We start from the raw sequence: 27,814 nt of genomic DNA on the forward strand, positions 1-27,814 counted from the left end.
CTTGCAGAAGTTGGTTATTTTACTGTGGTCTGATTCTGTTTCAGTAAGTCTAATTATTCTATTTGAATTACCAGCAGCTACAGCTGAGAATAAAGGGTTGCTCAAAGGAAACAGGCATGATATTAATTTTCATTAGTTTATTCCTATAGGACTCTTTTTTTTTTTTTTTTTTTTTTGAAGAAACAGACAAATAATTACTTTCTTCAGGAAATATTTGCAACCTTTGCAAATAATTATGCATTAGAATATCAAAGGTGTATTTAGGTGTAGCCAATGAGCCGTGGGGTGCTGGGGAAGACTCTGCGCATGTCCATGCACTTCCTGTCAATGAAGAAGGAGTTTGTCTTCACAGAGATGTCGTGTTCCAGCTTTGATTTGTTGAGGACCAGCATATGCAGAGTATCATGGGCTTCTTGCAGACGTTGCTTTAGGCTCTGTAAAGTGTCATCTATAGTGTAAACTTCAGTCACAAGCCTGAAAAAAACAGAAGGGGAAACAAGTTGTTTACATGACATGAGCAGTACCTCAGCACATTGGTCTTGACACTCTACAGGTCACACTTTCAGGAAGGATTGGAAAAGATGTCTTGGACTGAATCAATATGTAACCTACTTGGGCAAATATCCTCCACAGTGCCTACAAGAACTGATGATTTCTTGCTTGTGTTGAGCTTCAACAGTAGATTAAGCCATTCTGCATTGATATAAATCTCAATAATTATTATTCACTAGTAGCTTCCTTTTTTTTTTTTTTTTTTTTTTTTTGTGCAGCCTCTCTAGGGCTAGCATGGCTGTGTTGAGCACTTGCATATGGTCCTGTAGAATATGTTTGGGATGGATGTTACTGGCCAGTGTTGGTGTGTTCATGACAGCTTAAACTTGTGAAGCAGGATGTGCTAAACCATCTAGATTTGCCATAGAAGCACGTTGATCAAACAAGAACAGCTTGCCAGAATAACAACTGAATGTGGAGCTCTGAAATCAAGATATATCATGAGCTGGTTTTAGCCCTACTTCTAGTGGCTTATCAATGAAGATGTGGCAGAGGTACTGAGTCTGCGAACTCTCTTAATACTGTCAACTTTGTCTTATGTTTTATTTATTGCTCTGTGGACTATAGGCTATAAGATTATTTTTTCCAGAACCTACTTTAACTTGTTTTGGGATAGTCCCAGTTGTTTCAGCAGAGAAAAACTAGACTCAATTTGTTTTCAGTCAAATGCTTTCAACTACAAAGTTGGCAGCACATACAGAGAACAAGTGCCAACATCATCACTTCCTTTTAAATAAACAGCAAACTCAGATAACATTTACATGTTACAATTAAGTGGTTTGGTTGATACTTTCTTTCTCTATTACAGTTAAGCTATTTGGCTGAATTCTTCCTTGCATTGAACTACACAAGAATAATACACTTGGCCTATTATTTGAAATCAAAGAATCATTGAAGTGAATTAGCAAATGGTTTTACTTTATCAGGATGGTCTAAGACAGCACATTTTATGTGAGATGGGAGCTCAGCAAAAAACTGTGATAGAAAGAAGTGTCAAAGTTCCAAATAGCCTGTCAGAATTCATAATCATTGGAGGAAGGAGAACAGGATATGCTAATTCTCTGTTAGTAAAACTACATCTAGTGAACAATGTACAATATTTTGGTTAAAACATTGGAAATCATATGAGACTGACAGAAAACTTGTGTGTATGTTAAGCCTAAAAGACTTCTGAATAGCTGTGCAACAGCTTGTGAAGCTCCTGCATAATCTAGAAGCTAGTAGGAGTTTGATTCATAACCAACGTGTACATTTTCAGTATGTTGTATTTATACATCTTTTCACTCTAAAATTAGAAAATATTCAGACATTTGATGTTCCAGTGAGATCAAATGAAGCCTCTAAACTTTTTTAGACAGGACCCTTTGGAACATTAACAGCATCAGTGGCAGTTAAGAGGAGATACTGTGTCAGCACATTTTTGGTTCATGCTGCAGATATTTTTGTGGAAGAGATTTCCAGGGAGGAAGAAGAGAGAGAAGATTCAGTAAGTATAAGACATGAATCATGTGTTAAATATTTAAGACCGTTTCATTTTTTTTTTTAAAACAAAATTCTGATACTACCTTATTTGCATACCCAATTGATGAGGGGGGTGGGGTGTAACTGAGTGGCAAATACTCTGCTACCCTAGTAAAAGTAACTGAAAAGTGAATGAATGCTACAGCCAGAGCAGAGGTTTGGTTTTTGATTCTCACAGCTGTACTCCTGCACCTAGAATAGGCATGGCTTATGAGATACAAAAAGCCACCTGAGTAAAACTATCCAAATGGATGTAAAAGAATTCAGATCCAAAGTCATATTTTGTGACAAGTGAGAAGGTTAAGAAATCTAATATATGGATACACCAAAGGAAATGTCAAAATCCTATTAAGGAGATATGCAGCTGAAAAAAGATATATTGCATTGTACAACTTATGACTTAATGAGTTAGAAAAAGTGTAAAGATGCCAGTAAAATAAACTGCAATTTATAGTCCTGTCCTTAGAAGCATTTTGAGTTCATAAAATACTGTTTAGGGAAAATAATACAAATACCCAGTATAAAGCATGATATACTTCATTAATCTTGTACATTAAGCTGTTATATACACAGTGGGAATTTGCTAGAGATGAGAATGAAAAGGGAATGGTTTTCTACTTTTCATAAAAACATGAAAAATTCTCTCACTAGACTGGGAAATTCAGCTATGGGAGGAACCCTGGTGCAGTATTTCTTGAAGACTCCAAAGAATATTTTGAAGACAGTATTTTAAAGAAGATATACTTGATAGGATTCTTTTGTAACACTGATGTGTTCTTACTGGATTGGAGGGAAGATAAATGGAATTGAAAGTAAGAAGGCCCTTTTAAATGCATTAGGGAAGGCAGAGTAGTATCTGAGACACCTTGTATATCCAGAAAGACACATTCTTTGTAAGACACTGTACACACTGTACAAAGGGTGACAGCACAGGGATCATCAAGTTGATGCCTGTGTGAGTTGGGAAGCCCCCACAACTATACAATCAAACTGTACACAAAGGGAGATAGCTTGTAGAGGATACAGGAGCCACAAAACAGATGAAAAGTAATTGAAGCTAATTAGAGCTGCTGCATCATTCTTATTTGCAAATAACTGTTGAAGGAGCTTGGACATAAGTTTGTTGCATCAAAAGACAGAATTTTGTCTGGCATAACATATTTCTAAAATTAGCTATTTCCAAAAGTGAAATCTTGTTTCTTTCAGAATAGAATTAGAATCAATCCCTGAGTCCCAATTTGTACAAGAGGCTGAATGCCAAAAGGTATCAGCCACCAACAAGAAACTGAGCTTTTATGTGTCCTGGGAGAGGGACCCTAAAGGCAACCACACACTTTGAACATGAGAGATTTTAGCCCATTATTGCAATACAGCTACTTGGATTTTACTTCTTTCTCCCAGAATTTATATGGCAATGTATTGCCTGCAGCTCTTCTCAAACTGATTCATGTTGTCATTAAGTTTCCTGTTCTTAAGTGGCTGGTGAAAGCTGGGACAGAATAACCTGCCCATTACTTACTGAAACTGAGGAGCATCACGGCAAAGTTCTATATTGGGTCGTTTAGTTCTTCCCTCCAAGCGGGTCTGAGCCACTTTCAGGGGATACTCCTTTGCCTTTATGGATCTCTCCAGTAAGGCAATTGTATCTTCTGTCTGGAAGATTTCCTGAAGTGTCTGAAAAAAAGCAGAATGTTGTGGTGTCAGGGCTTGTTGGGCTTTTTTTGGTTTTTTTGCTGTTTTTTTTTTTAAGCCTTACATGCTTCAAAAATCAGAACTCACCCCTGGTTTTAAACACTTCCATTGGCACTACTTCCATTCTAGCATGTCAATTTTCTTAATTTAAGAGAGACTTCAGTCAATTGGATGGATTTTTATAAAGTTGGCTTGATCTTGCAATTTCTTTAAAAGGACATATGGTAATCAAATCTCATATAAGAAGCTAGGAGAAGGCTGTATGCTAGTTCATCACATGAAAGCATTTAGTGAAGTTTTTTTCTGGAAAACACATGAACAGCTTCCACTAAGAGATGCATCTTCTCTTTCTTATTATAAACAAATTATATATTTGCCCATATGAAGGCAAATTAAAATCTAAATTCATTACAAGTAGAAGAGAAACACTACCCTTGTGATGGGGAAAATTCCATATGTGTTTTTGCCATTTCCATAGAGGCACTGTATCTAGCTCTACAGGGACTTATTTCCATTTCGCCTCATTATCTAATTTTCTTTCTAAGTAAAAAAATCTGCTCCTTGATCTATGAACATTTTGCAAGGGCAAAATTCAAACAAACTGTGATTTTCATTTAAGCCTTTATTCTTATTTCCTTTTGCCTGATAAAAATTCAAAAGCTATAAAATATGTCCCCTCTGAAATTGTTTCACTCTCCAAATATTTTAGGGGCATTTGCTGCAAGAACATCTGAACACAAGTCATTTTCAGACTGAAACTAAATTCTTGAAGTTTTTAAAACTCCACTGGGGACTCTAGAGGGAAGAGTAACTTCCCTTAAAGGCTTCCCTTTCTGTAAAGGGTGAAGATATAGAGTGAAACATCACCAAAAAGGAGGGGCCCATGAATTTAGTATAATACAGCTTGTAGTTGCTGTGCATGTTATTACAGAATCATGTTATCCCTAAGACTCCTGTAAACACTTCTTACATGTTTAAATCTGTATGAAAAAAAAAGAGAGAATTAGAAGGGAACAGTTTTGCTTCATCTTAAAAAAGAAAGAAGGGAGAAAATGTTTATATTATTACAACATGTCCCAGCTAATTGATTATTATATTGCTTTCATCTATCAGGGTTCATTACAGCTGATGTGGTGATCGTGTTTAAGATGTTCCTGTAGACATCTTTAAAATGTAAGAGAACCAATTGAACCAATGTAGTTTCTCAGCCAATCTACTAGAATCAATGCAACTTGAATTTCAACAGCCATTAAAAATGGCATCATGTGATTTAAATTATGCTGCTATTTAGATCTTCCCTACACACTAAGTTGTACCAGGTTTGCTAATGATGTGTGTGGTTTGAAAACTGCTGAAAGAGTATCTATAGACAAAACCCTAAGAATTAAGGATACCAGGAAACTGCATCTCAGTCCAGATCTTTACAGTGTCAACAACCCTCAGAGCAGTGTGAAACATTTCTTGGCTAGGACTGTCCAAACCAGTTGAACCCTTTCAGCAATGCAATTTTCCAGTAGATGAATCATCTTAGACCCTGAAGCAGCAGCATATGAATATAACTGTACTGATTTGGAGCCAGGCCTCCACACTGTACTGAACCCTTTTGGGTCAAGGCTGGTTCTCACACAGCATCTTCACCCAAAAAGAAGCTTTTATTGCTTATAGACTGCAGGGGGGAAAATTCAGTTTGTTATGAAGGGAACACAGTACGGAAGAAAGTAAAGTTAATGGTGGAAAATTTCTCCCTATAATTTTATTCTGTAGTGGTTCCATTTTAATTAGATAATAATTAAAAGCTAGCTGTTTTATAGGTAAATAGTTATTCAAGTAATCCAGTGTGCATTAGTGGTTATTTGTTTAGCAGAGGAACTACTTATGATAAGACTGCAGTGTTAAATCCATTGTGGTACATCTTTTTTATAATTTTACTCATTTCACATAGTTATTTCTATAGATTAAAACCGAGAGAGAGAGACTTAATTAAATTTATTCATTACACAGCAAGCATACATCCTTCCTTTTCCCTGAAAACACCAGGGGTTTGGGTCTTCTGCTTCTTAGAAGCAGAATCTCAGTAGTTTGTGCTGTTTTTAAGACTTTGTATTTATAAGAGTTCCTCTGTACATGACAAAGGTGAGGTCCAGCTCCCAGGTAGGCTGCTGGGGATTATGTGCCTGTCAGTCCTACCCCTTGCTCCCACCGTTCACCTCCAGTGCCAACCCAAACCCTCAGCCTGTGGGGACAGACCAGGGCTGCAAGGCAAAGAATACACAGTGCTTTCAGAGGTTCCCTGATGAATTATTTTTTTTTTTAAGATGCAGAAGGAAAAAGCTGATTCTAGTACAGCACTGAGCAGATTGCTCATGTGTAAACTGTCCTGTTTATTGGGAAGCCTATTCTCATTAGCCTCAGCCAGCAGACTGAGTAGAAGAATGCATTTCTGAATCCCCAGTTTTCATGCATAGCCATAGTGCAAGTAAAACCATCAGACCACAAACCCATCTACTTCAGATTTAACATTTCAAGTGTATGAATGCCAGTAATCAAAATCTGAGGTTTGTTTCCATTCCTTTACAGCACTTTTGGTGCTGTTGTATCAGATTATGCCTGGCTGGGCTCACTGGCCACTGTAAACACGGCAAACACCTTCGTGACACAGCAGCAGGAAACTGCACTGTCTTTTCTTTTTAGAATACTGTCATGTATGCACATCCCCCATAAAGAAAGGCATATAACTGACACAGGACAATAGCAGTCCTTTATCTAGAAGTGACTCAAAGCATTTACACAATATTAATGTTTGGAAAGGGCAAGCTCTGAAGTCTAAATAGAAAATGCTTCTCTTTGTTGAGAATCCAGTAGATTGTTAGTCATGAAAAGAGAGCTTTCATCTATAAGTCACTGGAAACTCAGTTTTATGTCTAATCCTTATAGCACTCTGTGGGCACAGTGTGCAGGAACTACACTCTGGTGCCTCACAACTTCCCCAGGTGCTCTGGTGTACTGTTCATAAAAGCAGGAGTAGTCTGAAAGCACATTAAGCACACCCAAGGTAACTGAGTAGCTACACCCTCATTCAAGCATTAAAGAAAAATATTGTTTAGATGTGCTTGCGGTCTCAAAACTCAAACATAAAAGTATGCATCCATCTTTGAGCTCTGCTTAGCTGTGTGTAAGTGGATGTGGTTTAGTTTCATAGTGTGTTCTCAAAGTATTACATTTTTTTTTGTTTTGAACACTGTCATTTAAGACATCCAAAGCAAAATTGCCTGAGGAGAACCACCTCCAACGCATCACAGCAGCTTTGTACAAACACTTTTCAATTACTTATTCTGGCCAGACATTGGATAAAATTATTTAGATAATCTGCTATACATGAAGGGATTGGTGGGGAGGATCACCAGATAGTGTTGCACCAGCCCACGTCATTTCTGGATGACCTCCAAAGGGGGGAAGTAAAAACAACAAATGCTGAGCAGCATGTTCCTCAGAGAGTGTGGTGAGGCACTGGCTTGGGCAGCTGCCTGCCCGGAAACTTTCCCTTCCAGGGCATGAGTAAAGTTTTGTGCTGCAGCATTCCTGAGCTCTTGTACAAAACTGCACGCCTGCTGTTCTCTCACTTCAATAAGGCCGTGATTTTTATATGCTGGATACAGTTAGATAAAGAGCTGCTGAAATCACACATTTCCTCACATAATCATGGTAGTCTTAAGTGCAACATAAGCATTTCTCAAATGCTACAGTCTGACAGCTATCCTGGTTTCTTTATTGTTTCTGAGGGTTGCTCAGTTTTTAACATCTGTATAAAACAGCAAGGTAATATGGTGGGAGGAGCATTCCTCTACCTCCTCCTTTTCGATTTTCTTTATATTTAATATTTTGCCTCCCAGTTTTTAAATCTGTTTCCATATTTCACCCAAATAATTTTAAAGTTACAGCTGTTGAGATTACTGTGCTTAATTGAATAAATAGTGCAATTGTGACTGATTTAATAATTAATTTTAGGTTATATGACCTCATTATTTCAAAGTAAAACTACAAAATCTTGCAGTCTTTAGATTACAAGTATTACCCAGATCTCAAGTTTTATTTGGACCTGATGGTTTTTACTGTCACGGAGTAGAGAAATTCTTCTTAGGGATGACCATGTCCCTTGCTCTTGTTGTTTTCAGGATTTGTTTGTTTCTTTTGCAGCTTAATTACAGGTTGATGTTCTAGGACTTACAAAGCTTTGTTTTGTTTTTAACCAGATGGTGCTGGGGAGTAGTCCAGAATCTCTTGAGAAGAAAAGCACTTTTAGAGGAAAAAACCTCACATTCCTCAACATAATGTATGACACCAGCAGGTAATGCATTCAGATAGTAATATTTTACTATTATTCAGATACTCTAACTGGAGAGTTGGAATTATTCTGAGCAGTAGCTTCTGTGTGTTTGAGTCCCATATTTATATGGGATGACTGAGTTTGATAGTGAAGGGAAGTAGTGGTTTAATTTGTGCCAGAGAAAATATCTTCAAAGCACTCATTGTATTGCACAATTCATCAAGCATATCAGGAGTGGCAAGACCAGTCCAGATTTGGGAGTATTGTAAACTTATATTTACAAAGTTTCATAACGATGGGAACAGGGCTATGTGTGCTGAAGGATACCTATAAAATCCCCAACATTTTCTTTATAAAAGTTGTAAAATGACATTTTTGCAGAGCAAATGAAAGTATCAAAATGTAAATACTTTTAAAACAAAGACTGTTTTAAGTATACATCTGGGAGTTTAATTTGTGTCCTTTCGCAGACTGGTCTGTTCAGCATATAACCAAACAGAAGATCCAGGGACCCTGAGCCTTTCATTTGGTCAGTATAACAATTTACAATCCTAAAAATACTCCTTCCACTGAATTCCAAAATGTAGGTTTTACTAATTTACTCTTTGTAAATAATCTAATCAATTTCATATTTATATGCAGTTTCTATTTAACTTTCCCACTGGTCCTAAAAACGGACAAGATGTTTATTTTAAAACAGCTTTATAAAAATTAAAGGGGGAGAAAAACATAGGATCATTTAACTTGGCCTGGATTTTATAAAATATTTTCAAAATAGCAAAGGAAGCCATAACTATACACAAGAAAATGTTTAACTCTTTAGATATATCCTTGTTACACTTTTAACTATTAAAGAACAAGAATAAGCCTCAGAGTTCTGTTGTGTTCTTCCATTTTACACTGTATCATGCTTTCAAGAGTGCATTGCCGTTTAGGAGAACAAAATAAAATGCTATGCTATTAATATGTTTTTGCTAGATTTGTCCAAAATAACACAAAACCAGGCAGCTTGGGCCTTTTTGCATGCTCTGTTTTGTCTCAGGCTACCTTATCTGAAGGAAGGTTATCCATGTATTTAACAAAGAAGATGTCTCTTGAAAGAAAAATGGTGCCAAAGAGAAACAGCTATGACTCGTGCAACTGCTATATATAATTTCTCAGGAATGAGATTCTTTCTAGTCATTAATAGAATGCCAATCTAATCACAGTCAGCTAGATTTGTTCTGACTTTGGATTCAGTGCAATGCATTTGTCTCATGATCCTTGCAGGCTGAGAACCCTTCTTTTCTAGAATAGCTACTATATATGGCCATCTCTGCTGCAAAACAGCTCTTTCTGAAAACAAGGAGCAGTTTTATAAATACATAGGAGTCAGATTTATAAATATATGAGCACTGCTGCCTTGAACTAAATGCTGTTTGCTCTGTCAGCTCTACATGAACTGCCTGAGTGCAGATGGATTGCAGGGTTGAGATCAGCAATAGCAGCAACCAGTGCAGCTTCTCACACCAATGTTGTGGCAGGTAAGCAGTTCTCTTATATCACTGTCTGCAAAGCCTCATGTCCATTCATGACAGGCTGCCTTCCACTTAGCAGCTGTGTGTCCCTCAGAATGAGAAGATATTTCTGTTATTTTTCACATAAAGACATTTGGATTCATGGATTTGTATCCTGATGACTGTCTGAGTGGTAACTCTAACCTTTTCCATATCATGTTCCCCTTAAGCTAATCCATGAAGTGGAGCATTGCTGCATGGCATGCTGAGGAGCCAGGCTTCTCCTATATAGTTTCTCTACTTGCCCACAGTGTGTACTCTGTCATCTACACAAGTCTTTGTGATTTCATGAGATTAAGCAACAATTTTAGGAGAGAGAAATCTCATTTTGTCTTCAGGTGATTACCTCAGCTTTCATCTGTAATTTCTCTTGGCTTGTAGGCAAAAGTCTATTCCCAGCTTAAATAACTATTTCCTTCTTCAAACAGGTTTTTCCAGGCAAGTTTTAGCTGCCTACACCAACCAACACTCACCTTCCCAACCACTTCTGAGTCACTCTTCATTACTCATCTCAAAACTTCAGTCTCAAACAGGTTTCAGTATTAAATAAAATTAACTGTATAACCACCATCAATGGACATGAAAAACCCTAAATAACTGAGATTTTAAATCATAAAATGAGAAAGGGAAAAAAAACCTGATGAACAAAAATATATTTTAAAAGTTATGTGAGGGTAATTTGGGGTCTGAGATGAAAGCCTTTGTGTGGGGCAAGTGCCACAGGGAAAGTACTCCCTCTGCTACGTGCATACTCCTTTCTGCAGCTCACAACATTTCTGCACCTCTCCTACACACTTCTTGCATGGGCACCTCCCATCATATTTAGTATTCATGTTCCTGTTCAGAGGAACTGGCTGTGATCTTTTCAACAGTCACAGGAGGGCTCCTTTCAGAACATCTCAGATAAGACGTTTGAAAACTATTTCTGAGGCTGGTAGGCAGTTTCTGGTTTTATTGCCACTGAGGTTTTTCTGTCTTTCATTCTATGACAGTTACAAAATTAAGTAGGTTCATCCCTTGAAGTAGAAGAAATTTGTGTAACTATAACATATTTCATTCTTTAGCCACCATATAAACTACTCAATAGCTGCTGAGACATGAGAAGTTTTTTCTTAAAATTTTAAATACATTTAAAATTTATGAAAATCATGTGGAGACTCTGACATGGTAACTTGTTTAAGAGATGGAGAAACTTACTAAAACAAATTATCTTAGTTCTACAGAAGAAAATCAAGAAAAAGTGGTCAGGGAATAATTTTACATAGAAGCTCTACAGTGAACTGGAAAGGAACACATTTTTAAACATACTTTAAAACAGGTTTTTAAAGACAGTATCTCCATTTTGGTTTTGATAGTTTCCTGTCCAAAATTATACAGAATCAATTTAATCCTTTTTTTACTATGCAAATAAATTCACAGAACTCTGGTAGACTTGGGCTTGTCAGCCTTACCAGCCAGCTTGCCCAAAAGAAGTGGCAGGCAGGAAAAGACATAGAGCAGCCAATGAAACACTTTATAGTGTGAACCTAGGTTGAATTCTATGACAGAAACTCAGTGAGTTACATCAGGAAAGTTTTCAGTCTATTATTCAATTGCATTTCAGTAGCTTAATGTAAATGGTGCAGGAAAATGTTAGAAACTGGGGTACAAGTCCACCAGCAGTACTAGAAGCAGAAAAAACAGCTTATAAAAATTGTTTGACTGCTGTGCACTTCTTATTCTGAGATTTGTACAGTTTGTAAGCTGAAATGGACACATCATGTCATTGATGGAGAAGGTCTTGGGAACACTCCTGGTACAATGCTTGATAGAAAGAAAAAAAGGGTACTTTAACACATAAATACACCATGTGTCTCTTGGTATATAGAACAGACTTGTCCAGACATCAAGGAAGACAATATCCTAGAATAAAACTAAACATAATAATAATGCATCACTGGTTTTCTTTACATGTTGTTTATACAAGAAATACAAAATTGGTGGCACTTAAGAGGATGAGGAAGTGGTGGAAGGATTGATGTAGATTGTTCATACAGAGCCTTTGATAGCGTAACTGTTATCAACTGCTGTTGAACTAGAATATCAACCCAACAACCTTCTCCTGAACAGCAGTCCTGTGAAGAGCTGTTCACAGGAAAAGTAAACAAACAAACAAAAAAACAACCAACTTGGAACTTAAATGTCAAATGTAGACTAATGACATTCTGTCTATAAATACTTGAAAATTTTGGTTAATTTAGGGCTCCGCCCTTGCTGATGCTAATGAAAGTGCAAAAACTTAGGCTTCCCCTTCCTCTAAAACAGATAAATATGCTGCTATTGGTGGCCCTTTTTACTTGCACACCTTCCAAAGTGTGCAAGTACTGGATAAAAGTTAAAAAAAAAGCGCTAATTAATTTACTATTTCTCCATCAGGAAATGTAATACAGAAAAAATATCATCTAAGATATCTTTCCCCACTTTAAATATGTAAGTTGCAAATTAACATAATCAGTGTGTGATTATGGACAGAGGTTGCAGGGTTCCTTGTAAAACCTTCTCATCTTGTTGGGTCTGCCTGTCTTTAAGTAAGCTCTTCTCAGGCCATATGTGAATCACATGCAGATGAGGGAAGGTAATACAGGTATATCTTCTGAGGAGGTGCTTATTCAGGAAGGAGATAAACTCTAGAAAAGACTTCTATGCCTTTGGGGTACAAACAAGATAATAATATGCAGCTGCCAAGTCTCAGTGAATCTTACCTTGGCCAGTTGAGCTTGGAGTTTGTTCCTCACATCAGCTACTTCAGCAAGACGTTTATTAAAGGCCAAGTTGGTGCTGATGATCTGATTCCACATCTCCTCAGATGTCCTCTCCAGTGCAACCTCTGTATCGTCCCGGAGCTTGACAGAGTTGGCCCTTGCATGCTGAGAGCACCTGATGTTGTCGTCACTAAATTTAGCCCATGTTGCAGGGACTGAGACACTAGTAAGAAAATTAAAATAAGAGAGAAATAGTGAAAATAAAACCTTGGGTGAGCTATTTTCTTTCAGTGGGAGTTACATTGAATTACCGTAACTGTAACATACAGTTACACATATACAGAATCACATACATCAGGTGATTCTATGGGTTTCATACCTACTTCTTTCTTTTCTCCTCTATAAACCAAAGATTTGGTAACAATGAGCAAAGACTTTTGGAGAGATGTTGCTTTGGCAGTGTTTCTATGGCTTGCTTTAATACTGTAGCTGCTAACTGAAGGTCTTACTGACCCTGGCTTCAACTCCAAAGTAAGTAAGTTTATTTTTTTCTGTCTAAAAAATGATCTTTTCTAGCATATTTTTTGTTTATTGATGCTTAAAAGTAGTTTTCCAGGATCAGGTATGAAAAACTACTTTTAAGCATCAATAAATACTGTCCAGGCAACAGATCTCATTTCTCTGTGTGAAGTTTCAGCGTGCTTATGGCTTTGATGGATTATTACATTATTCAGCATGATGTATCTTGCACATCATTGAATTAGATTCAAATACCATCTATTTTTGTGGACCTAAACACTTATCCTGATGAAAATGAGTTACCAACCACTGGAGAGCATGACAGCCCAATCTACTTTAGGGAAAATGAACAAGAAAACAAAGGAAAAGTATTGTTGCACAGCTCTGGTCTGCTTTCAGAGCAGCCCTACCTCATGAAATATGTATGATTTAAATAATAAAGCATGTGACTCAGACCTCCTAGTAGCCTTCATCATCATAAGCATGAATGATAGCAGGAAAATGCAGGGATAGGTCACTGGTTTTTTGAGTTTCAAAATTAACTCTAGATTTTAATTGAACACTGAGAGTAAATATTAAGGAATGCAAAAAGGAAAAGTTAGTTTTATCAGTGTTTGTTTTCTCAGTGGCTTTTTTTTTTCCAGTTCTTCAGCATATTCCTCTCTCTCTCTAAAGTACCAATCAGCTAAATGTTTTGGAATTCCTTAGTGCTACACATTTGTTTACACAGTTTCCCTGAAATGTTCCAGGTAATCAACCAGATACCACAGTAAATGCATAATAGATCAATACACTAAACCTGAGCTGACAGTGCTTACAGCTACTGATCCAGAAAATCACTGTGTACTTTCTATATGGTATTTGGCTTTGGGTTTTCTTCCCTCTGTGGTCTGATTAATTATATCCATTTTCTGATCAGAAAATTAAATTCCCAGGTAGGTTTCCATCTTGACTATCTCAAATACTTAGTACTTAATCTATTCTTTAATGTTGTTTTTTCAGACTGCAATTTATCCATCTGACTGTTGAGGCAAAAGACACCTGCTCTGCTCCTGAGTGATGCAGGTATGTCTCAGTCTGCCAAATGGCTTCAGGAAAATCTCAATGAAAAATGGTCTCTGGATAACAGTTGGTGAGAAAGGAAAAATGCTCTAAAATTTACCCACATGAACCTGCTTTTTACTAGAGCTGACAAAAATAATTTTATTCATTGCTAATCCTAAAAGTAGGTGGTATTACTAGAGTCAGCAGAATGCCTGCCAAGTTTACTTTGGATATGCCTCACATTTCAGTAGTGAACGAGGTGATATTTAACAAAATGCAGAATGTGAGTAAACAAATAATACTGATTTTTTTTTCCTCCAAGACAGAGCTGTTATCATTTGAAATTGTGAAGTACATTCACTGTTTTAATACTGCTGTGCCAAAGAGCTATAGAAAAACTAACAAGTCATTAGCACAAAAACAATGCCCTCTATTGCAAAGTAGTTTTCTTTTGCTGTTGCTTTTGAATTTGATGCAGGTCTTGGTGAGGCCACTGGTAATAAACAGGTTTAGAACTGTATACAATTAGAACAGTTTAGTTCCATCTGTAATGCTAGAGGAGCTGTGCTAAATCTTTTTGATTATCCTGTTTAATACATCTCTCTGCATAGCTTGGTAAACTAATTTCCAAATAACTCCAGCTATTTTTCCAGAAAATGTAATTTAGTTCTTGGTGTCCACTTGCATGCTGTTTACCACACCTCAGCTGAATTTTGAATTGATTTGATGTGGTTTTGAAAACTGAAGGCCACAGAAGAGTTGAAATCAAAACCAGAGGGAGACATCTGCCCAAAGGAGTTTGAGGGTAAGGCATCAGCTGTAACACAACTATAAACTCTTCTCCTCACTGAAAAACACAGCTCAGTGCACACCAGTGCTGGAGGTGCAGCAGACTGCCAGTTCTGCCTGGCCTCCAGCAGTGGTAGCTTTTAGGAGTCGGGGAATAACTGAGGATAACAGGTTTTCACACCAGGGAAAAAAGAGCTACACAGTGAGAGAGCCACTTCTTTCTGTAGCACTTCTTAAAAGTGAGGCTAAAACTTTTCAGGAGCACAGAAAGAGAAGGCTGCTATAGCTACTCATACTCACGTCGCATCTGCTTTTTCAATTCCATGGTAAAATCTGATGCTGTCTGATGAATTTTTCAGGTTAAAGCACTTCTCATCAATAAAATGGGCTGAGTTTTTGTCTGAAAGATCCTGCTCCAGGGCATGCTGGGCATCTCTGTTGATGCTGTGAAGGGAAATAACCTTTAATGCTATTGTGCTCAATGGCTATTTGCTTTCATTAGCTTCCTACAGTGCTTCATTTTATAGCTTGCTGGCATTTACAGGTGCTCTGAAACACTCGGTGCTGTAATTTAACTAGAGGGAGCTGCTGTGCCATTCATCTCTCCTAGCCTCTAGGGAGTATTCCCCAAAGAATTGTCTTAAACTCAGTGCATTTAATAATGTTTGTCATTTTGATGACAGACACTGAAAAGGGTGAAAAACAATAGGAAGGAAAGGCTCAGAGCAAAAGGGAGAAGGTTTTCAGTGATAACCTTTGTGCTAGCACAGCTGTGAGAAAGAGAAGCACAGATGAGAGTTGTTTCCCAACTCTCCTGATATGGGGAACAGATTCACTTAGCACACTTCAAATTGTAAGTCACTAGAAAATCTGTTTAAATATTTCTGCTCTTCTTGATCACAAGGAGGAGGAAATGTTGGTCTGTCTCTGGGTATTTTTGGAGCAATTTAATATCTTTTTGTTCTTCCAAAAGGGGGGAAAGGCCCAGCAGACCTTGGGCTAGAATTAGAATAACACAGATATAGGAAAAATCAAGTCTCACTTTTCAGTGCATCAGGAAGACAGCAGACATCTTGACAAGTTTTGCAAATATTGCTATTTCTGCAATGTGCTTGTCAATTGGCATTACTATTGGTCTGCCTGATGTGGTAACAGAACCGGATCAAAGCTAACCAGAAAGGCCAGTCTGAAGAGCTTGGCACAATTCATGTCACCAAATATGAACTTAGCTTTTATCTGATTGTGTACCACATTTATTACAATGGTGGGATGAATTGTGAAAATGCATCTAACCTGACTCATATGAGTCTTAAGTGCCATTAATAATAGCAGTCCTTTATAAAATCTACTTACTTTTTCTCCTATAATGTAATTATCAATAACTGCACAATTATATCTTCCATGTGTTTGAGTACTTGAATATTTTCTATTGAGAATCATGTCCTGTCATATGAACATGACTTATAAAATTTGTCAGTTCTGTGTACTTAACAGAACACTGTATTGCATAAGTTTTACATACTTAATTCTACATACAGTGAGAGACTTAAATATAATTTGCATTTACTAGGATATTTGTGCACTCTCAAAGAAAGAAAATATTTTCCAAAGCCTCCCATAACAAAAACATATATAAATCTATGTAAAATAATTTATTTTGATTCCATAACTCATCTCTTACCTTATTTTGTGCTTAGATTCATGTTTTCTTTGTCTATACCAAATTTCCTTTGAATGTAGTTTAGTAATTAAAAAACCTACAACTATGAACTTCACTCCAGTGTTCTATCTAGCAGCACTGGGACAACTAAGCTGTAATTTTGGTGTTCCTAAATTTAGTGAAGGATTTCAGATTAAACATGACTTTAAAAATTAAGTAACAGTCATCTTCAAATAGAAGTACTGTTCTTCTGCAGTTTAACATACAAATTCTTCATTGGTAAGAATTAGAAGTGAAGGGCCATGAGATCTTACAGGCTCTGCTTTTTCTTTTGCTTTGTTCAGTTGGCTATTAGATACTAACAAACTCTGAATTCACCTTTCCTATCTTTAAAACAGGATTAATATGCAAAGCCTTACCCCAACTGTTGAGTGATTTTCTCTGCAAGTTTAGACAATATATCTTGACAGTCCTTCAGTACATCAACCTCCTACAGTGGAAAATATACAGTCAGTGCTTTCATCAAATTTCATTTGTTTTAGTGAATTTACCCTTTTTATTCTGCATTATATATGTTGTAACAATTTCCCCAGAAAATAATCTTGGGAAACGTTTCTACCTTGCTATACAGGATCAGAGAAAACAGAACTGGGCAAGACCCTACAAAGGTGCTAGGCTATTTCTTTTACTCCAGGAATTATGAACAAAACATTAACCCAATATATGTAGTTTCACCTAATTTGTTTTTCTTCCCTCTCCACCCCCTCAGTCTTCCAAAAGAATGAAAGAAATAAATTATTGCAATGCTTTTACCTTGATAAATATTTAGTTGGATTTTAGTTGAAACATAAACTACTGTGTTCTTACCTTTATGAGATTCTTTTCCACATCATCATGAACTAAATCTATACCCTTCCTGTTCTCACGGTGGTACAAGCACTCTAGGGCTATCTGCAAACAAACCAAAGAACATTTGTAAAAGGCTAAGTATTGCATTATGGGGTGAAACCTTGAACCTTGCTGAAGGGGCCACTGAGCTGACATGTCAAGTCATGACCATCTATTTGGGGTGGAAATGAAGAGGTGTTTTCATTGCATCCAAGTGATCCACTGTGGTGGCCCATTCCTACTTACCTGTTAACACATCCTTTTAAGGATTAGCTGCCCCCACAGCTGCTGGCTGACTACCTGCTTATTAATCTGCAGCAAGGCCTACATCTCAGCATGGCCAAGCTTTTCCATAAAATGTGTGCAACAAGACCTGTGTTGCTCTACACTCATCCGTAGCAAACTCTTTTAATCTCATCTCTCCTCACCCTCCCTTGCCCAGTGCCAACATTGGAAGTTTCAAGAGAATGACTGCTTAAATAAAGTCACTGAGTAGGGAATTCAGTTAACCTGCCCCAGTTGGTTGGCTTTACTCTTAATGTCTCATCCACTCAATTATACTAATAAATGAAATAACATTAGCTGGGACAAAGCCTTTCAGCATAAAACATTCCCTGAATAGAAAGCATCCTCAGCTTGCCACTCTGAATCATTACAGATACAGAAAACTAAAAAAGTCATTGCTGAATACTGAATTTTGGTTTTCTATTTGTATTTTCCTAGAAACATGGCAGGTCTAGCTTCTGTCAGCAGTATTCCAAATGTTTACCAGATAACTTTGAGTCTAGCTTTGCACAGTTTTGAGTTTTTGCTGGCATCATTCATTGACTCTTACAGTAGTCTGGCTTTTTCTGTTGCAATTAATTTGCCTTTTAGATTATGGAGAACTTCAAAATGTAACACAGGTTACATTTTGAGCTAAATGTGTTATACAGAAGGATTGGTGAAAATATTATTTTCACTAAGCAATAGCAGAAAATTCAGAGCTAGGTAAGACTATTGCAGCTTACAGGGCCTAAATTTGCTCTCCTATAGTGTACCAGGCTGACTGGCCAGTGCCTGAGGGAGCCTCAGTCTCCTGGAGCCTCAAGGAGAAAGGAAAGAAAAGAGGGCATAGAAATGTCTTGATAGATTCCTGTGTTGTGGGAATGTGTCATGTTTTATCAAGATCTGTCTTGATAACAATAAAAGTCCTACTAGTACTCAACAGAGATAGAGACATATGCAGTACAGTCATGAACTAACTAGCTACATCAAACCTACCCTCAGTGGTTCTTGCAGTTCTTCTATAGCACACTCAAGCCGCCTCTTTGCTGTTTCCAAGGCTTGGGTCTCTTTCAGCAGACACTCAAGCTCATAGGTGAGCTCAGATCTCCAGAAATCAATGTTGCACATCCTCTCTTTTAGGTTTCTTTTACTGTCTTCTTGCATCTGGTGAGTCAGTTGATCCTTATCTTGCATCAGTCTCATCGAATCAGCGTTCATTCTCCCAGCACAGTACCTGGAGGTCTCAGAGCCTTTTAGCTGAACCATGTTTGCATGGTGCCAGTCACGCGTGCTGTAGCGGGCGTGCAGGGCAGAACGCAGCTCAGGCAGCACCGTGAGTGGCCGCCCGCTGCAGCTCAGTTGTTTCTCAGGGCTGGAAGGGACAGAAACCACTTTGCGAAGCAGACTGGGCTTCCAGGAGCAGAGGTGACGGTAGCCTGGTAGGTAATAGGACTGATAGGTGTCGTGGGTGGTGGTGCTGGGGACTATATCTGGGAACAGGCAGTTCTTCTTTCTGCCACAGTAACTGGATACCTGCGTGGTCCCCAGGAACTCCATCCTGCGCCAGGATCAGGCAGACACCTGCGGGCTGAGCAGCAGCCACAGCTGCTCTGAGCAGCTCCAGGGCCTCTGCCACCCTTCTTGGAGCTGTGCAGCCGTGTGACACAGTGGAGATGTCACAGAGCTCTAGGGCTGTTCCATCCTGCCAGCAGGCTGGAACCCACCCAGGTTCCAGAGTTCCGGGGGGGCTCCATTGGTACCTCCTGTCCCTGGGCATGTTTTTCCCTTGAAGAAGTGCTTTCCTCTGCAGAGCGGTGCCATGCCTGTTGGCACCTGGAGACTTCACAGTGTGACACTATTTGGTTACACAGCAGATGGATTTGCCAAAGGCTGACTGATGGGTCCATAGGTTTACTCTCAGTGAGCTTAGCTTGAGTGAAATGAAATAAAAGTTTTACTTCGGAGTAGTTCATATATACATATATATATATCAGTAAGTGGCTGCAGGGAAGTGCAGCAGTGGAAACAAGCCTTCTTAACCCAGACACAGTCTCTGGAACTCATCTCTTACAATTGTCTAGTGATCTCTGCAAATGGTTTGGTCCAAATGGATAAAAAAACCACAAAAAACGTATAATTCTCTTGGGCTTTGCTTTTCCCTTCAAATGCATTCATCTTTGATAAAAAATATAAAATATGAGAGAAACCTTCCTCTGATAATTATTTTCTTCAAGTTTAAAATGTCGAGTAGCTTCTCAGATAACTTTTATATTTTTTCCTTCAGCCTTCTGGCCTGTCTGACCAAAAAAATGTTTACAAAATCCAGTTCTGCAAAATTGCATTGTGAGCCATCTTCTGTGCCAAGAACTTTTGAAAATAAATAATTATTTGTAATTAGTCACTGTATTTCACTATCTTAAGAGTCCTTAAATCAGCACAGATTTCTTCTAAGTTGGATGCAAGACAATTGCAATAATTTCTTCTTCTCCATATATACAGCTATCTCAAACAGACTATTAATCTTTTTTTCAATCTGAGGAAATGAAATGGAAGTGTCTAAATATGCATTACACTACAGCATATCTTGTTTCAAAAAACTAGTGTGACATTACATCCCAGCTAAAAAAAAGTAGAGACGATTTCAAATAAGTTGTCATTGTAAGTTATATTTATCTTCTCATGAAGGTTAAATTATATACAAATAGAAGTGCTAACTGTAGGGAGGTGAGGTATAGGAGTGCAGCTGCACACAGTGGACAGGCACCAGATTGGGGTGTATAAACAGGACAATATTGATACTGCAGATGCTCACAAACAAACAAAACAAAACAAAAAACCACCACCTTTCCTCTTGCAGTAATTGGTGGCACTAACTCTCAGCAGCTGCCCAGGAGGCTAAAAGTTATTCCTGAGCATGAGAGATTGCAAGATTGCTGGCAGAGTTCATTGCTGAGTTTGGCCTGACGCAAACACTACAAAGACTGGGTTTTTTTCCCAGATACCCCTGCACAAAGAGCCCTTGCTGGCTCAGAGGAAGAAGGCTTTTTGTGGGGAGTATTCTATATAACCACGGGAACAGGAAATGATCTGTTGGCCCTAACAGAAAAATATTTGAACACTTTGAAATGTGGCAAGTCCTGCTGACATCAGTGAATCTAATCCATATGTTTGAAAGGAAGCACAGGCCTAATGTGCTGTACTGAGCTCCGGTCTAAAACAGATCCAAATTTTTCATAGGAAAGGTACAGTATAAATTTCTTGGAAACATCTTACCTGGCCAGTTCCTCCCACCCCAAACATTCAGATTTCCTTAAACATTTGGTTCCAGTTCTATGTAACATTTTTTTTTCATTAGTTTCCCATAGAAGATGGGAGCAATAAGAAGTTGTGCAAGTATCAAAGGGGTAAAGAGCATTTACCTGAGGTAAATATACTTGAAATGGAAAACGGGCAATAGCCTATTTATTAATAACAAAAAAGCAGAGGCCCGGGTGAACCAGGGGCTGCTCCAGGTCACGCAGGTGTCTCGGTTGACACCCAGAGGTTTGTAACGCCGTGTTTGCCGCTGATCCTCTGGACCCTTCCCCCGGGATGTGCTCACGGCTGACGGGAGCGCTGCTCGTCCAGCCCGAGCCCGGGGCCGCAGCGGGTCCGGTTCGCTTCCTCCCGCCCCGCTCTGCTGCGCGGTGCCCCCTGGCGGCCGCGGGCATGTTGGGCGCATGCGCCTGACTGCCTGTCCCGGCTCCGCCTCTTCGGCGCCGGGGCCATGGCTGAGGCGGCGGTCGGGACGCGGCCCGAGGGTGAGGGGCGCAGCGGTGTGGGGTGTTCGGGACGCGGCCGGCGCTCCTGCTGCAGGTCTCGTTCTTGTCTGTTGCAGAGTGCCCAGGGACCAGCAGTGCCCAAGCGGGCAGGGCCGCCGCCTGCCAGGGATGTCCCAACCAGAGCCTCTGCGCTGGCGGCGCCGCCGGACCGGACCCGGGTAAGGAAGGCCCTGAGGGGGGCGGTGGCTTTTTCGGGGGAAGGGCCGGGCTGGGGTCCCGGGGCTCGGGGCCTGGCTGCGGCTGACTCGTCCCGTGTGTCCCCGCAGCGGAGGCAGCGGAGCTGCGGGAGCGGCTGCGTTCGGTGAAGCACACGGTGCTGGTGCTGTCGGGGAAGGGCGGCGTGGGGAAGAGCACCTTCAGCGCCATCCTGGCCCACGGGCTGGCGGCGGATGAGGCCAAGCAGGTGGGATGCGTGGGTGAAGCCGGGAGGGTCCCGGGGCTATCACCGGGGTGGGGGTGTCCCCGGCCCCATGGTGCACCCGGTGTAACCCAGCGGGGTAGAACTCCTCGCACCGCTTTCCCCTTCCTATTTGGCCTTTGGATTTTTTTCCTGTGTAACGTTAGTTTTCTCGTTGTGTGATTTAGGCTTGGGAAGCAGCCCTCTGCACGCTTGTTTTCAGCGGGGTGGCTTGGTCCGTTTGTTTTCCAGGTTGCTCTGCTGGACATAGACATATGTGGGCCATCAATCCCCAAAATGATGGGTCTAGAAGGGGAACAGGTAAGTGAAGGTTCAAACCTATTTAAGGGATTTCTGCTTAATTGTTCAGTAGCATCTCAGGGTTTTGTAGACTTTAACTTCTGAAAGGACTGTTTATTGAGAAATGTGTGTGGCAATGAAATATAGAAAGTGAGATGGGAAAGTTCAGCACAGCTTAGTTTGTAAAGGAGTTGTATGCTTACAGGATGCCCAGTTCTGCAAACCAGCTTTTGGTGCATATCAGCTCTAGAGTTGTGATTATCTAAAGCTTAAGTAACATTAACACCATTCCCTTTATCAGCCCTGCAATATTTTGTATATAAGTATATGAAAACATTGGTACATTTCTTGCAAAAGTGTTGAACTGTTATTATTCACTCCAATAGAGCAGTATTATACCTATAGGTGGGGTATCTGTTTACCCAGGTTTGACTTAGGTTCACATTTTATGTAATGTCTGTGTTTATTTCTAATGTAGCTTTATGGGTCATTTTGATTTTCAGGTTCATCAGAGTGGATCTGGATGGTCTCCAGTGGTAAGTTGCTGTTAACTTTCAGAAAATGTGTTTGTTTTGTTTGGGTTGGGCATTGTCTTCTAAAGTGAAAAGTGAGGGAGGAGCAGAAGTTTCTTCTGTTAATTCTTTTTCTAATGACACAAATATTTAGATTTTACATAATGATGTATATGTCCAGAGAGAATCTGGATATATAGACTACATATATATATCACTGTTAAATTTCTTTTAACATAATCATAATAATATTAATTACATGTCTGGAGTAGTTTTGTTACTGACTTCTGTACTGTATCATGGGTAATAAGTATAAGTTACTTCATTTTGTTATTTTTGGTTATTATGCAATTGTGCAGTATGTCACCTTTTTAATGACAGATACTTTATATCTTATGAAGCCGAAAAAGGCCAAACAAAACTGTTTAGAGACAGAGTTTGAGTCTTTAAACAGCAAAGGTATTTATTTTCGGATCCGGGGAACCCCCCAGCTTGCGCCGGACAAAGAGTTCCAAGGGTTAAGGGAAAAGGGGTTAGGGTATTTATACAGTAAAAGGGGAGGTTACAACAATACTACATTCTTAGTTCTTGCTGACTTCATTAGGTTGTTACAAAGCAATACTGTTACAAGACCCCAGCCATAATTTCTTCTTATCCGTTGGTGATGATATCTTTATAGTCTTCTTGTGCGGATGTTCACATCCTTTAGTGTCCAGCTGGCCTTGGCAGTACCTTGCTTTTAGAACAAGACTTGTTTTAAGAAAAGAGTTACAGAAGAAAAGACTTACACTTTAATTATTTGCTAGCTAGAAATTAATCCCGCTAGGACCTTGTATTGGTTACATTGTTCTAGTAGAAAAATGACATGTCTCAGCTGCTGTGTATGGGAAAGTGAAATGTCTCAGCTGCTTTGTATGGGAAAGTGAAATGTCTTGGATGCTTTGTTAGCTTCTTTCCCTGAATTATTAGTAGTTATGAACACAAATTCATTAGCATATATTACAAGTCTTAATTTTCATTAAGTAATTCACATAAACAGTTTGGCCTGATCCACTCCTGATCCACTCTCTTCTTCACTTACAATCAAGAAAATACCTTATTAATCTTCTTAAAATGCAGGGAAGGTTTTGCAGGAGTTTTGGTTGTCTGAAGTTCAGTGTATCTGACATTAAGAAAATAGCTCGATGTTGAGAAGGAAAGCTGCTTCTATCTTTGTTCTCTCTCCACTGATTCCATAAACATTGTAAAGCTTACTACTGCTAGATTCTTTTCTAGTCTGTAAATACAGCTGGTGAGTATTGCACAAAAATTTAGTTTTCAGTGGCCTTTAATAAAAGCATGAGGTTCTCTGCCTCTGTTTTCTTAATATCTCCCCTCATTCTTAACCAACTGCTTCTATAAAATTTGGGTTTGGAGCTTTTTGCTCTTTCTCTACTCCTCTGTATGTTCTACCGAGTTTCTTTATTTCTCTTTTAGTATGTTGAAGAAAACTTGGGTGTAATGTCTGTGGGATTTTTGCTTAGTAGTCCTGATGATGCTGTCATCTGGAGGGGACCAAAAAAAAATGGTAGGTATCATGAGCTTGTTTAATTAATAACATAAATATAGTATTATAAGCTACTAGGAAAAGTGAGTGATTAGTCACATACTTTCTTTATTTGAACATCGTAGTTTTGTGAAGTTAGAAGGTTAGTAGTGGGGTTTTATTTAAAGCTTGGCAAAATGAGCATTTCAGTACTCAAGTTGACAAGTCAGAAGATTCTGCATAACTAGACTATAAAATTTAAAGTAGGCCCTAAAGCGTTAAATAAAGGGGAGACTTTGTTCTATCTTTTTTATTCTTTCTTTTAGGGTTAATCAAACAATTTCTCCGTGATGTTGACTGGGGTGAAATTGATTACCTGATTGTAGATACACCTCCAGGGACATCAGATGAACACTTATCTATTGTGCAGTATCTCAGTGCAGCACACATAGATGGTGCTGTTATAATCACTACCCCACAGGTATGAGAACTTAATTTCCACTGATAGAAACCTCATGACAGTTAAAGCCAATTCTTGGTTTAGATTGTCTTGGCTTTATAGTCTCAAAAATTGTTGGTACAGAGTCTCAAGGAGTTCACTTTCTTGTTTTCAGCCTGCATCTGGCTGGTGAGTTAGGAGGGTTCCTCAGTGCAGCAGAGGATCTGCATTGTCACTAAACCTCTGAGTGGTTCACAATCAAAACCTGTCATCTGTATGGTGAAGGGAAGGGCAGTATGTGGCAGTATTTCACTCTCTTCTTCATGATTTGAATTCACATTATGGTGGGTTTGTCATTTACTTGCAGTGGCTTAATGCTCAGAAGTCTGGAAGGAATTTAGTTTTTAAGTGATGAGATGTGCATTGCGTGACACCACGTGAAGTAGCCTGTTGCCTCCAGTAGGCAACTTTGTGATGTGCATCTTTCAATGAAATAAAATCAGACCCTGGGGAGCTGAAACTCAAAATACATCAAATTCAAATGTAGGTTTTAAAGCCTGGTTTGGAAAAGACCAGGAGATTAAACTAGCAAAAGACACCTGGTATTTCCACAGTATCTGAAAGAATGAAATGTAAAGGAAGTGAAATGCTGAGGGCAATATCAGATAAATGGCAAGGGAAGGACAAGGGAACAGGAGAACTTAGTGAGGTCAGGCATATATGCAAAACATCTGAGGGAATGATAAGCTACTTGAAAGTTAATTTGAAAAGAGGTAAAAAGCATAGGCATGGTGGTTCTTGTCCTTGCCTGCTCTGTTGAGAATGCCAGCAGTCTTCCTGTGAACTGGAAACCTGGAAAACTTACATTTAAAGAAATAGAGATTAATATAGGAGATAAGACTTAAATATGGCTGAATCTTTACTAGAGTCAAGTCAGGTTTCAAAACAGAGCTGCATTCACTAGGTTAGAACTGATGTACCTGTTCTTTTGCTACTCATAGAATTGTTGCTAGAGCACATAACACAGGTTTATGTTCTTTAAAATACAAAGAGAGGAGTAATAATTTGTTATGAAATTGCTGTAAAATTACTCTTCAGGATGTAATTTAATGGGTTCAACATCAAAACATTACAGTCAAAATAGCAGTGTTTCCTAATATTTGTAGGAAATATCACTGCAGGATGTTCGGAAGGAGATCAACTTCTGCCACAAAGTGAAACTGCCAATCATAGGTGTTGTGGAAAATATGAGTGGCTTTATATGTCCAAAGTGTAAGGTAAGGCTATCTGTATCTCATGGTGGGGTTTGTTCTTGGCATTGTTTGCATATAGAATATTGCTAAAAAAAATGTCATCTTCTCAGAACTGCAGTATTTTAACTCTTAATTTTAATGTCATCCCAGAATGAATCTCAGATCTTTCCCCCTACTACTGGAGGTGCAGAGAAGATGTGCCAGAATTTAAATGTTTCCCTTTTGGGTAAAGTGCCTCTAGATCCGCAAATAGGTAAAGTTACTCTATTGCACTACATTTAAAACAAGTTTTTCTCCCCTGTACAAATGGTATTACTGAAAAACCCTGACTTGGACACTGATAAATTAGAATTAAACATTTTGTCTCTTAGGTAAATGTCAACTTTTTTTTTTTTTTTTTTTTGAGTTAAAAGTTAGCAAAACTGTGACGTGGCATGGTGTGAAAAGCAGAAAGTGCTCAGATAATTGCCTTAGTCTGAAATTTAGTCTTAATTAAGGTTGGATTATGCATCCTTTTAGCTGTATAATAATTTTCAATGTACACCACATCTTTCTCTTTGGTGTAATCACCTTTAAGTGCAGACTGAATAAAATTGTAACCACTAGGAAGAATAATATCTTGTACACATTAAGCAATAAAACCAGTGCTTTAACTTCACTGTTACTGGCACCACCTTAATTCTGTTGGTGGATAGTGAGAAACCTTGGTTCTGTGCCCACTGACTATTACCAATTCATACTTGATTTAATGATATCAAGTAACAGGTTAGCACTTCCAAAATAATGACTGAAGATTTCTGCTAATTAGTATTTGTTTGTAAACCTGTAAGCTATATACTATATACTGATGTAAAGAACTTCTTAAAAGAAATGGGCACAAATGGCTCTTTGGAAGGGTTTAACTGGTAGCAAGATGAAGGGTAAAATGAAGTTCATCTTTTTCCATGGCTTCATTTTCACATTTTCCCTTTCCTTGAAGGCAAAAACTGTGACAAAGGCCAGTCTTTCCTGTCTGAAGCACCTGAGTCTCCAGCTACATCATCTTACAGGAATATCATTCAAAGTAAGTCTGAAAACCACACAGATCCTCTGAGTTCTGAGCACTTAGGCAATATATAAAGGTGCTAAACAGAATCATGTTACTCTGATAGAATAAAAAGAGTGAATGTGCACAGCAGCTATGAGAGGTGCAAATACTGTGTTCACTTGTTGTGGACATCAGTTATAACAGACATTTTTTGAGTTACAGCTTAATTCTACCTGACAACTGGTTTCAATGCTTGGCTTCAGTCATTACTTCTGAGAACGTATGTGTGTACATGCTGCCACAAACAGGTTCTAAGATTCTGGAGCAGCCTGTTGAGGGCCACTCATCACAGCTGGCTGATAATTGCCTCCACTTCTGATTGTAATTGCACTCAAAAATACCCTACAAAGACTTACCTGAAAAGGCAGTGATGTGCAGCTTAAAAATATTCTTCAAGCCATTTTCACTGACATAAAGGCCTAACTCATGAGATTTCCACCAAAAGGGGACAGAGTGATGCAGCAACAGGCAACTCTTGATGTGCAAATGAAATATGATTTAAATTACTTTTTCCCTGTTTTTGCAGGAATTCAGGAATACTGTGATCAACGCCATTTTCAAGAAGACAATACTATCTATGAGTGGAATAAAAATTAAGTACATGTTTAGTTACAGAAAAGTAATTTATGCCTTGATTTAATAGAAGGAATGTATTCTTTTTTTATACTGCAAATAAATTCTTAATATAAATGTTCTTGCCTTAGTTTTCCATAGTTCAAGTTTCTTATAGTTCAGTGGTTTCAGAGCTTGCCAGAAAGCTACAGAGTCTTCATCCATGTTACACAGGCACAGTCTGTGTCTGGTGTTAGGAGTACTGGTGATCTGAATATGCAATTGGTGTTTGCAGACGTGTACACAAGATCTTATTTAGAAAGTTGCATATAAAATAGGCTTGGCTGATAAGAGGGTGTTGTGTCTTATGCATCT

The 27,814-nt window shown here is 38.7% G+C and overlaps 2 protein-coding genes across 4 annotated transcripts; one reads left to right on the forward strand and one right to left on the reverse strand.

Moving 5' to 3' along the window:
* Positions 1-260: 260 nt before the first annotated feature.
* On the reverse strand, positions 261-19,110 carry TEKT5 (tektin 5). Its single transcript, XM_008490332.2, has 7 exons — positions 18,546-19,110; positions 17,266-17,345; positions 16,818-16,888; positions 15,039-15,182; positions 12,387-12,609; positions 3,593-3,747; positions 261-474 (listed from the first exon to the last, which is right to left on the reverse strand). Exons 1-7 carry the CDS (start codon positions 19,108-19,110, stop codon positions 261-263), a joined length of 1,452 nt encoding a protein of 483 aa, XP_008488554.1.
* A 2,183-nt stretch (positions 19,111-21,293) lies between these two features.
* Positions 21,294-27,581, forward strand: NUBP1 (nucleotide binding protein 1). Of its 3 annotated transcripts, none has more exons than XM_030459569.1 (11): positions 21,294-21,353; positions 21,431-21,532; positions 21,641-21,777; positions 22,024-22,092; positions 22,575-22,607; positions 24,060-24,150; positions 24,435-24,589; positions 25,714-25,824; positions 25,951-26,053; positions 26,780-26,863; positions 27,414-27,581. In XM_030459569.1, exons 1-11 carry the CDS (start codon positions 21,320-21,322, stop codon positions 27,482-27,484), a joined length of 990 nt encoding a protein of 329 aa, XP_030315429.1. In that variant the 5' UTR covers positions 21,294-21,319; the 3' UTR covers positions 27,485-27,581. The 3 variants fall into 3 exon arrangements, with proteins under 3 accessions (XP_030315429.1, XP_030315430.1, XP_030315431.1); XM_030459570.1 differs by having other exon boundaries at positions 21,650-21,777; XM_030459571.1 differs by lacking the exons at positions 21,294-21,353; positions 21,431-21,532 and having other exon boundaries at positions 21,670-21,777; positions 21,960-22,092.
* The last annotated feature ends 233 nt before the right edge of the window (positions 27,582-27,814 follow it).

This window comes from Calypte anna, chromosome 14 (genome assembly GCF_003957555.1).
Source record: "Calypte anna isolate BGI_N300 chromosome 14, bCalAnn1_v1.p, whole genome shotgun sequence".
Classification (NCBI taxonomy): Eukaryota; Metazoa; Chordata; class Aves; order Apodiformes; family Trochilidae; genus Calypte; species Calypte anna.

What these genes read in the sequence shown, in the direction of transcription:
- TEKT5 (XM_008490332.2), bottom strand. Translation starts at nt 19,110, where the DNA reads ATGGAGTTCCTGGGGACCACGCAGGTATCCAGTTACTGTGGCAGAAAG. An exon ending in TCCAAGCTCAACTGGCCAAG is followed by an intron (nt 3,748 to 12,386) that starts GTAAGATTCACT and finishes GCTTTTTTTCAG; the next exon opens with ACACTTCAGGAAATCTTCCA. An exon ending in CGTGATGCTCCTCAGTTTCA is followed by an intron (nt 475 to 3,592) that starts GTAAGTAATGGG and finishes TGTTTTTTTCAG; the next exon opens with GCTTGTGACTGAAGTTTACA.
- NUBP1 (XM_030459569.1), top strand. Translation starts at nt 21,320, where the DNA reads ATGGCTGAGGCGGCGGTCGGGACGCGGCCCGAGG. An exon ending in GGTCGGGACGCGGCCCGAGG is followed by an intron (nt 21,354 to 21,430) that starts GTGAGGGGCGCA and finishes TGTCTGTTGCAG; the next exon opens with AGTGCCCAGGGACCAGCAGT. An exon ending in TGGGTCTAGAAGGGGAACAG is followed by an intron (nt 22,093 to 22,574) that starts GTAAGTGAAGGT and finishes TTTGATTTTCAG; the next exon opens with GTTCATCAGAGTGGATCTGG.